General features: G+C 40.4%; 1 protein-coding gene across 1 annotated transcript in view; it reads left to right on the top strand.

Annotated features, from left to right (window-relative positions):
• LOC107154880 (antigen WC1.1-like) overlaps nucleotides 1-11,157 on the top strand; it is a 75,853-nt gene extending 64,696 nt beyond the window's left edge. The window contains exons 8-16 of the mRNA XM_048787570.1: nucleotides 320-370; nucleotides 6,690-6,731; nucleotides 6,821-7,135; nucleotides 7,354-7,386; nucleotides 7,775-7,912; nucleotides 8,291-8,386; nucleotides 9,723-9,811; nucleotides 10,716-10,780; nucleotides 10,879-11,157. Coding sequence (XP_048643527.1) covers nucleotides 320-370; nucleotides 6,690-6,731; nucleotides 6,821-7,135; nucleotides 7,354-7,386; nucleotides 7,775-7,912; nucleotides 8,291-8,386; nucleotides 9,723-9,811; nucleotides 10,716-10,780; nucleotides 10,879-10,918 — 869 coding nt within the window. The 3' untranslated portion in view covers nucleotides 10,919-11,157. The remainder of the gene's footprint in view (nucleotides 1-319; nucleotides 371-6,689; nucleotides 6,732-6,820; nucleotides 7,136-7,353; nucleotides 7,387-7,774; nucleotides 7,913-8,290; nucleotides 8,387-9,722; nucleotides 9,812-10,715; nucleotides 10,781-10,878) is intronic.
• Nucleotides 11,158-11,527: the final 370 nt, after the last annotated feature.

Below are 11,527 nucleotides of genomic sequence, written 5' to 3'. Positions count from 1 at the left end.
AAAAAACGAAAAAAAAGGCAGGGTGCACTAGAGCTTTCTTTGCCTCGGGTACTTACAATCCACTGCTGATTACACATTCAGCTTCTCCGCCCGGAGCGAAACGAAAGAGGAAGCAGATGGGAGCAAAGCGCCCGCGGCTCTGAGCATCCAAGCGTCTCTTTTTTGATTTCTTTGTTCTTCCTGCTCCTTGGCAAAGTGGTCCGCTACAGATTAACGGTGAAAGCTCTAAGAGACTGTGCGAAATCTCTATTAAAGCCACTGCTTTGAGCACCACGCTCAGCACTTCAGCAACCCCCGTACGCAGTGGCCATCTTCTCCCGGAAACAGAGATCTTGCTCTCCAAAGGAGGAAGCACATATCACATGTGCAGGTGACCTACTGTCTGTTTCTGTGTTTGTCCCATCCCTGCAGGTTACTGAAGGTATTTGGTGATAATTTTATTCAACTAAAGAAACTGGGGTTAGGAGTCATTAAATACATACCAACACCTTTAAGTTAGGATGAGTTTTGGGAATTAAATTCCACCTTGGTTCAGCTCTTAAACCTGTGGTCATTTACTCTGAAATGTGTCTATACCAGTCAGACAACTGCTCAGGTCAGTCTGTTGGCAGAAAATTGTTGAGAGCTCTGTAGGTAGAGACTAATTCCAGGCCAGAGAACAGAGAAGAGAAGAAAACATAGCTACTGCCCTCGTAGAGTTTATACTCCAGTGCTGGCAACACTTATTACACAGAAATCTGAGTGTCATGAAGAAGTGGAAGATGCTGGACCAGAGTTAGAGACCACTCTTAGGCAGACCCCACCCCCCGCCCTCCAGTGACCATCCCGTTGAAGAGGCATTTGTTTGTTTTCGTCTGCCACATCACAGGGAACTCCTGAGTGGTCAAGGGGCCCCCATATAATACTGATTGCATCTATGTCTTCTCAGAATTCCAATCATATGATATCTATCCTTTTATATGCGCCTCCATCCTACTTTCACAAACCAAATGCTAGAATTTGGAGCCCATTATCATCAAATTCCCCTATATCCTCAAAGTTATCCAAACCCAACTCTTCTCAGAAAACACTGGTTTCCCTGTCAACTGGAGGCTGTTTCTCTTTTAATATACTTCTCTCTTGCAAAAAACATTGCGTAGGTTTAGTCCTTGCTCTCACTAGTCATTTCAGCATCCAACTACTTTGAATGCTGTGAGGTGGTCAAATCCTCTGGGCTAGTTTATTGCTATCCTCCCCATCCTCTTGTTTGTCCCAAGCATCAGGCTCACCAGAGTCTTCTTTGTTTTGCTCCAAGGACCATTAGTAGCCACTTTAATAGCTTTAAATACAACTGAGACAACACCCTGACCTCTCATTCCATTGAGTTTCTCATCTCTAATCACCTTTCCTTCTATCCCACCTCTGCCTACCCATAAACTATTGATCATCAACAACTGTCTTTCTTGAGTTCATTGTTCCATTCTCTGACCATTGTCTCTTACCCTTAGGGTGCATAACATAGAATGCTGCTTTTCTCATAATTTTCATCTTCTTTGAGACACCCAGTTGTTTTTTTTTTCCTATCAGTTTTTCAGGTCACTTTTTCCATGATTCCACATAATTTTAACCAGATTAAATAACATGATCCAACATTATAATCAACCTCCTTTAAGTACATTCAACTCCATTGCTTCTTTGTCTGTCTCACTCAGCAAACACAAGGATAAAGTCAATTACTACTTGCTTGTACTAGACTAGTGAAAAGGACTAGAAAAATAGTGCATAGTTACATTGCTGGTTCAATTCTAATGGCCACTCCATGCTGCCCACAAATTCTGGGTGTTTTCTCTGGCATGTTTTTTTTTTTTTTTTGTTATCGTTGTTGTTGTTTTGTTTTTTTTACTTGCTCTGTCTTGATGCTATTTTGCATATTGCTCTGTCTTGATGCTATTTTGCATATTCTCTGCTGCTATCACCTCCACCATCCTCTTTTTTTTTTCTTTTGTTTTTCACCATTCTCTCTTGAATGAGATCCTGCCTTACATATCACTGGGAAAACAGAAATAGTCAGCTGTGGATTCATATTCCTTTCTTCAAGTCTAGCAACTCTGTGTGTGTGTGCTCTCTGCTTGGTCCCCAGGATCAGGCCTTAATCCTTAACATTGGACAGTTCTTCTCAGGCTACAGATCCTAATCCCACTCATTTTGTGGGAAGATTTCCCTGCTTCAATTACACCCTCTTGCTCTGTATCACCCATCTCTTCCTGTCTCCTGATTCACTCCTGTTGTTATGGTTGGATCTGGAATGACCAAAAAAAGCTCCAGTGTTAAAAGCTTGGTCTTCAATGCAGTAAGGTTCAGAGGAGAGGCTTTTGGGAAACGATTGGATCACGAAAACTGTAATCTCATTGTGATCCATCAAATGATTTGCTAATTTGAATGGACTACTGGCTGGTAGCTGTAGGCAGGTGAGGTATGTCTGGAGGAGGTACATGCCCCTGAAGTAATGCCCCTGGGGACTATATCTTGTCTCCTCTATTATATGCTGAGTAGCACCCACCTCCCCCATACCCTTCCACCATGATATTTCTGTCTTGGAGCTGGCTCAACCTCAATTGAATCCTTTTATATTGTGAACAAAAATAAACCTCTAAGTTGTTTTTGTCAGGTATGCAAGTACAAAATGATGCAAAGCTTATAATACACCCATCAATGTACCTAAGGGCTTGATTCCTGATATCCTGAGAAGCACACAAATGAGTATTCTTTCTCTACCTCACTTCCTTCTCCAGCTGCTGCCCTCTTTATCCCTCTGCCCTCCTCTCCACAACCCACATATTTACCAGTATTGCCAATAGTCTCTGTCTGGGTCTATTGTGCTGAACTCATTTCAGTTAGGTTTTAGATCTCATCACTCCTCAGAAGTGGTAAAAAAAAGATGAAATCTAAAAAATAAGCCTGAGTTTGTTATATTGTTCTTGACATCTTATCAGCATTCTTTCCTTCTCAAAATTATTATTATTATTTTTTGCTTTTGTTACTCTACCTCATTAAGTTCATATGCTGTAACTCCTTAGCTCAGATTCTAGATTTTAGACACTCTAAGGGATATGTATAAGATCTCTACTTTTTCTTAGTTGTACTCTCATCCTGAGCCATATGGACTTACACGACATCTATATGCCAACATTTCCTAAATAGGTACCTCTACAGCTTAGCTCTGCCTGTACTAAAAAAATCTTGTATTCAATTTTTGCATGACATCTTCACTTGTATATATAATAGGCAACTCAAATTTAACTTCTAAAAAAGAATGCTTGATTCCACCCTTCTATACTTGCTCCTAACCCTTTCTACCTGCTATAATTCTCCATTGCAGTAAATGTCACTACCATTGTCCAGTCCCTTAAGATCAATACATAGTAGTAGTCAACCTCATTTCTCCATTTTCCTTTTCCTCCACATCTCATATAATAGCAAACTCTGTTGCTTCTATCCTCAAGTATATCCTTAATCCTTGTACTCCTTCCATGTCATTGTCAGTCCAGGGAAGATCATCTGTTGCCTAGATTAAACAAGTGTCTCTGGTGATCACCTACTTCCACTCTCTTTCTTCTATAATTGATTGTCAACCAGAGAGGTGTTTTAAAAATTAGTATCATTTTCTCCTTGATTATAAGCCTCCTTTCAGCTGAGCTTAATACAAAATCCAGAACACTTATCCTCTTTTTAAAAAAATATTTGCTTTTCAGTTTTTGGTGGACACAACATCTTTATTTTATTTTTATGTGGTGCTGAGGATCCAACCCAGTGCCCCGCACATGCCAGGTGAGCACGTTACCACTTGAGCCACATCCCCAGCCCTATGCTTATCCTCTTGACAAGGTCCTTAAGACCTGTTCTACAGCTTTCCTGTCCTGTTACTCTTCCACTCATGTACATATTGACTATCTTTGTTTCATTGAAGAGGACAGTGGGTTTTTTAAAAAACAAAACAAAACAAAACTGTGTTGTTTTGTTTATTCCCCAGGAAACTTTCTTTCTAATGTGTTCTCTTCTTAGGGCCTTTGCACTATCTGTCTTCTTTGCTAAATATTCTGGAAATTTTAAAGAAAAGTTGAATAATTAAATATGTCAAAATCTGTTGCAGCCAAAAAGTAAATAAAAACAGAGAGTGCCCATTAGATTAGGTGATTAGGTAATTGTATGCCACTGAGCATCCTAGTGAGAACACATTTTAGAGTGGGGAGTTTGAATGAGGTGCAAACCAGAAATAAAAGTACCAAAGAATACTAAGTAGATGAAAACTGTACAAAGTCCTTTTGAAAAGCAGAGGTATGAGGGTGAAAGAGGGAGAAATATGGTGCTGGAAATAGATTTATTTGATTACCAAGTAGATTAATGTGTTGATGTGGTTTGGATGAGTTGCCTTTAAAAGTAACACTGGCACATTTCATTGTGTGTCCCAGGTGCAAAAACAACTAGAAACCGAAATGCCAGGGAAGCTGCGGTCAGCATATTGTGCTTAGACATTGAAGGACTTCATCAAGGAAGAGGGAGGAGATTGTTCATGAGATGTTCCAGGGGAAACAGTTGTAACTGATGCATCAAAATTGCAAGGGGGGGCATACTTGGGTTTACTCTAAGAATAACTAGCAGAAGAACCTCATTCCTGTGAGGTCCACAAGGAAGGGATGGCCAACCCATCTCCTCTTAAACCCTCCTATCTTTCTCTTCTTCCCCAAATAGGCCACTCTTGCTTTTGCTGGTTTTTGTGCATAGAGGTTTGTGCAAGGAGATTTATGTTCCCACCAGTTTGTATTAGGCTTAGAGAGAAACCATTTCCTTTCTATTTTACTTAGGTTACAAAAACATTATTTATCCATTATAAGCAAGAAAGACATGTAAAAATGTAAAAGGATAACTTAGTCATATCACATCATCCTTTGTCTATTAATATTACCCTGAAGTAAATAGGATAAATGAACTGGTAAGTACCATTTCCTTCATTTTCACGGAGAAAAAATTATCAAAATTGTCAGCAACTCCTATCATATCATTTAAGATAAAAATGAATGAATTGTGAGAATTGCCCAAATATGCAGCTAGGAAGAATGTGATGATAAATACTTGAGAGGCAGATGTTTATATTCTCTTCTGTCTCTCTTTCCTCACCCCCCCCCAGCCTTTTTCCTATGGCAGCTAAAGAGATATTAAGCAGTTAAAATTGTATACTAAATAATTTTTTCCTGAAATAAGACATTATGAAATGAGAGGTAGGCATGTCTACCATCCTGAAGTTGATCAACCACTCAAGAGAAGTCCTGCCTTCGTTTTCAGAGATGTTCCTGCATAAGACAGATGTGATAGGATAAAAGGACAATAATATATATCAATACTGGTTTTTAATAACAAGTGCCATGTAGACGTTTATTTTCTTGGTATTATTTTGCATGTATATGTACTTCTTTTGGTTTCAGTTTTTTATAATTTTTTGTTTCTATGTTATCTCTGTGAACTCTCATGTATTATTTTTTCCTTAATATATTTATTTGAGTTTTGTGCATATATTTATATATTTTGTTCTTCCCAGCTAGCTATTGTTCTACTGTTTTTTACCTGATTTTTTTTTGTACCAAGAATTGAACCTATGGAATGCTAAACTATTGAGCCATATCCCCAGTCCTTTTTTTTTTGGTACTGAGGATTGAACTCAAGGGCACTCGACTACTGAGCCACATCCCCAGCCCTATTTTTTTTAAAGAAACAAAGTCTCACTGAGTTGCTCAGCAACTTGCTGTTGCTGAGGTTGGCTTTGAACTCACCATCCTCCTGCCTCAGCCTCCCAAGCCACTGGGATTACAGGCATGCACCATTGTCCCCGGCCCTAGTCCTTTTTATTTTTGTTTTGAGACAGGGTCTCTTTTAAGTTGCTGAGACTGGTTTGGACTTGGAATTTTCTTGCCTTAGTCTCCTGAATTGCTGGGATTACAGGTATGCGCTACCATGCCTGGCGCTCTATTACTTTTATAGAATATAAATCTTTTATTCTTTTGATCTGTTTTACAATTTTCTATTAAAAATTAAGTGTAACATTAAACACAAATTACTTTTGTGATCATGCATTAATTATATTTTTAATGCCCAATATTTATTACCACAAGTTATTGACATCAATTTATATTTTATTTATTACCTTACTGATTAGCAAGAATGTAAAGGAATTGCTTTTTAGCAGGGTAAGAGTTCTTGAATAAATGGAGAATAAAATTTGTCCATTCAATAAATATTTATCAAGTCCCTATTCATAACGTTCATAGAAGATTCTCCACATATATGTGGATGTGCCAGACACTGTCTTGATAGTAGGATCAGCAGGAATGAGATAAGCAAGGCAAAGTCCTTCCTCTGGTGGAGTTTGCATTGTGGGGAATAAGTGAGAGAGGGCGAGTACAAGACAGCACGTTTGTGTTTATGTTTGTTCAGAAAATGGGGAGAGTGAAAAAATGGAAACTGATGAAAATAATTTCAGCTGCTGATAGGGATATGCTCCAGGAAATGTCTTGGTAAGGCAGGACCTTAGACTGTGTGTGAAGCCTGATATCTCCACCTGTCACTTGATCTGAGCCCAGGACTTTCAAGAACCTTGTCCTGGGCAGGACCACTCCAGTTGACCCTAACTGGTGTGTCCTCACTGTTTGCTCCTGCAGGAAATCGACCCAAGAGCTGTCCAGCCACTGCTCCCTGCACAGGTACCTCATCCCCTCACACCTTCCCCATGGCTTCCAGGGGCTCCTTTCCTCCCACCAGGGAGTAAGAGGAGGTGCTGCTGCCTTTTCAGACAAAGAGAAGCTCCGACTCAGGGGAGGAGACAGTGAGTGCTCAGGGCGAGTGGAGGTTTGGCATGAAGGCACCTGGGGCACTGTGTGTGATGACTCCTGGAGCCTGGCAGAGGCTGAGGTGGTGTGTCAGCAGCTGGGCTGTGGCTCTGCCCTGGAAGCCCCAGGGGAGGCTGCATTTGGCCCTGGAAATGGAAGCATCTGGCTGGATGAGGTGCAGTGCAGGGGCAGGGAGCCCTCCCTGTGGGCCTGTGCTGCAGCACCCTGGGGACAGAGTGACTGCAAGCATGAGGAGGACGCTGGTGTGAGGTGCTCTGGTGAGCAGCAGGACCAGGAGAGGGGGCCAGGGTTGAAGGAGTGTGTTTGCATCCAAAGGGCTTCCCAGGCTATCCTGCTGCCCTGAGCCTTGGCTGTGGAAGGCTGTGCCTAATCTCCAGGCTTCTGGGACAGAACCATGTGCCAGAGGTAGTGGGTGGGACCCAGTGACATTCCCAGAACCATTTCAGTGATCTCATTTTCCTTCTCTTCTCTTCAGGTGAAAGAACTAGAGTTTCTCCCAAATCTAGAAGTAAGTGGTTCTTCTGCTCCAACCCATGTGATAAGGGAGACATATTTTCAGAGTCCTACACTGTGAAGTCTACATATTTTTGACAAAATTATAGTAGGCCTGATGATCAGGGTTAGAACAGGCCATGCAGTTTATTAAATTGTAGTAGCCAAGGGCTCCAAAGCCTCACCAATGTTCACTTTACAGAAATTCCTTAAAACCAAACTCAGAAGATCGTTGACATAGCTCAGAGCAGGATCTCGGGTGGTAACATCTTGGGGTTCAGGCAGATCCATTGTATCTGAGCTGGGGACTTCATGGTCCTGAAGAATCAAGAGATGGCCAGGGTAATTGGATTCTCCTGGGCTTATGGTCTTCTCCAAAGACTTATGATCCTTTACCTCCTCAGGCACCAGTTCAGTCTCAACCCCTGTCCCTGGTATCTCCTCCTTACCTGGAATCCTTTGCATCATCCTGGGAGCCCTTCTCTTCCTGGTCCTTATCATCCTTGGGATTCAGCTGCATAGATGGAGAACAGAGTGCCCAGGTGGGAATTAGGGATGTTATGACCTGGAAAGTATTCAGGGAGAATGGTGGAACCATTGTGATTTCTTCAAAAGTATGTTTGAGTCTCCATTCTTATTATTTGGAAAACTGCTTTATGTACTTCAGCATTTAAAGCACTGGAATCCTTGGTCCTGGGTTGAATATGGAAACTCTGAAAAATAATGGCTTCTTGTATGGACAGTGTCAGTGGAGACTGAGTATAGAATCCAGGTAGAGTCAGGACCCATCGTTTGAACTACCAGAGCAGAAGCTAAGGAAAGGGACTCTGGTAGCCCAGAGGAGTGTCTCCAACAGGTTTTTCTGTTGGTAAGGGAAACACCTCCAGGAGCAATCTCTGAACTCATTCTGCTTTCCCCAGACTTATCTACTTTTGAAGATGCTGTTGATGAGGCCCTGTACCAGGAGATAGATTACCTCATGAATCCAGAGAACGAGGACCTGCAGGACAGCCCAGGTGTGTTCCCTACCCTCCTTTCTGTTCACGAGTTGGTCATGGATATGGCAGTCTTCAGGGAGCACAGACCCCATCACTACCCAACCTATATGGCCATCCTCCTCCTAAGGCAGGAGCTCCAAGCCCTCTTTCTACAAATCTAAAGCTTCCATATTTCTTCCGAACCATGACATGTGTGTTTGCCTGTGATGTTTTTCTCCCTACCAGGAAATCTGTCTGATGACTCAGCGACTAAGTTGTCATATTACACAGGGCACCATGAGGAGAATGGAGACCCTGAATCTGCCCCAGGTAGTAGAGACAGGTGTTCCCTTGAATGGTGGGGTGAGGAGGAGGTTATAATGTGAGAAGAACATCTTCCTGTGATTAGGATGGAAAAGATATCTTCTGTCCAATTAACAACTATTTTTCTTCCTCTCTGACCACTCTGTCACCTCAGAAAGGGAAAGCTCAGTGCAATTCTCTCAGTATCCAAAGCTACTTCTATGGGATCATAGACATATATCAAATGTATTATTGTAAATTCAAGGGCTATATTTAAAACAATAGCATCTGAACCTGATCTTATAAAAAATTCCATGGTGAGAGAAAACACTGGAAGTATGATATTGACCCTGAGATATAGTAACATATGAACAATTTTGTGGCTTATATGAATATTGAGTCAAAAAATTGATTATTCCTGGATACATAGAATGTGTAGTGCCTATATTTATCAACTACCAGGATCTCTTTTCTATAGCCAAAAATGTCCACTCTAGACCTTTCCCCAAGTGGTAAATGTGGGCAGTTCTTGGAATGAGGCATGTTCAGGACAGCTCTGTGGAGATGGGAGCCTAAGGCCAGCAGAGCACTTAGGTGTATTGAAAACCCAGGCCTCCTGTGATTGGGATGGGTGGGATTACTTGTATGTGCAATGGTTGAAAGCCATGCTTCCCTTTATCTCCTCCTGCCTCTGATGGCACATGAACAGCCTGGGTTCTCTTGGTTCCGATTCATTGCCTGCAATTACAGATGTGTACATATTATGTGTTTCAACTCTGGGCCATATGCCAGAAAATAGTACCTGACACTTGTAGTACAATAACTTTTGTTGATGTTTTTTGATATGAAACACCATTTTAGGAAAATGTTATTAATCATAATATATTGGAATATTTAGAGCATTTACAGGGTTTTTAAAAATATTGAGATCAAATGTATGCTTTTGGGACAGCCTTGGTATACTAATATGCCTATATTAATTAGCTACTAAAATCTCAGCTTTAGAACATACTTAAGGCATCATCTAGTCCAATGCATATTTTGCTTTTCCACATTATTCTTTTATTTTCAGAACAACTGGGACAGCATGTCAGTGTCACAGGATATGGTTATGATGATGTTGAAGAGTTAACTGCTTCTGAAATTCCTTCTGTCCCTGGGATGAGTGAGAAGTATTTTTTCCTAGAAAAGAGAGGAGGTGCTAGGTATTCTTATTCAGGTGAGTGGACAGCTCTGTCTATAGTAGTCTTACTTCCTTGTCATAGGAAAGATGACAGTGAAACTATCAATCATTAGCTTTTCTTTACTAGAAAAGAATAGTCATAGAATAGTCTCTTCCTTATAGTGAAGAAATTTCAACACTTAATTACAGCCATTGCATTCTGCATTAATAAAGGGTAATATCAACTTCAAATGTTTGGTTACATGGTTTCCCCAAAACAAAATTTTATAGTTCATGGATTTAACTCACATTTCTATTTAAAGACCTCCCAGATTACTTCTCATGATCTGAAAGAGTCCCTATATTTGTTGTCAGAACACATATCTTGTTTTAGGTTTAAAAAATTGAAATAAATCCAAAAAGTTTCTGCAACTCATACAAACATGTCTACATCCAACATGTGGTGGGCAGGGACTCAGGAAACACAATATGTTTCTCCTTTCAGAAGAGATGAAATAGCTGAAACAAGCCAGGAACAGGGAAGAGCTCATGTAGGTATATGAGGTTAGAAGGAAGAGACTGTTTTCTCTCATTATTTCAACGGACATATGACATTTTCCTCTAAGACCAGGCTTGCTGCTTATGTATGGGTATTGGTGGGGAAATGGTAGACTGGGATGTGGTTGAGCTGCCCTCCTTGGGCATCTGCCAGAGGACCCAAAATGTTTTCATAAATACTTTGTCAAGTAGGGTCTGTTATTGAGATACTGAGGAATCAAGACAAGTCATCTACTGCCTCCATTTTTTAAGGAATCAGACCAGCCTGCTGTGGAAGAGAGTGCTCATAGCTCTTTTGTATTCCTCACTGTTATTGACCCATCTCTCTTGTTGATATCAAACCAGATTTTGCACAGAGCACTCAGAATGAGGCAGCTCTGTCTGGCCTTTCAGACAAGCTCTGGACCCACGTAGGTATTTTGCAGCCACTCTGTACTTGTCTTTCCTTCTATAAGAGGTCTCTACTGCCTTGTCACTAATGAAACTTGGGTTTTCCTTACTGTTTCAGGCACCTCTCCTCAGTCTCCCAGAGAAGCTGTCAACTCTAGCATGGAAGGGACAGGATCCTCCCTGTTCCTGGGACAAGAACACCCTGGCTATGATGATATTGAGCTTGCTGCCATTTAGTTCTATTTTTTGGAGCAATCAAATCCTCAGAGAACTCATTGTGATATTGTTTCCCAAAACAAAAGAGAATTCTGTCTTCTTCATTACTGTATAGATTGTACATTTACCTACGATGGAAGAAAATTATTCATAATAAATGATTCCATGCATTATATTTTCACAATCTCTTTAAAAGTGATATTGTACCTGATATGCAGGTGAAGTAAAAGAACTTTGCCAAAATATAGTTCTAGCTATTCCAGTTATTTCTATCTTTAGTGTTACTGCATATTTATACATATATATATATTTCCTCAGAAATAATAATATATCATATATGTAAAATATATGATATGTTCATGAATTTTAATATCTATTCTACAGTTTTATTGTTTTATGCCTTAAATAATCATATGTATTTTATTTTTAACTTTCCACATTTTTTATTGGTGTATTATAGTTGTACATAACCATGGGATTTGTTGTTCTATGCTCAAACATTCTCACAATATAATAATATAATTTGGCCAATATCATTGCCCAGCCCTTCT

This window comes from Marmota marmota, unplaced genomic scaffold, assembly GCF_001458135.2.
Source record: "Marmota marmota marmota unplaced genomic scaffold, marMar, whole genome shotgun sequence".
NCBI lineage: Eukaryota > Metazoa > Chordata > Mammalia > Rodentia > Sciuridae > Marmota > Marmota marmota.
This window is presented reverse-complemented; position numbering and strand designations above follow the sequence as displayed.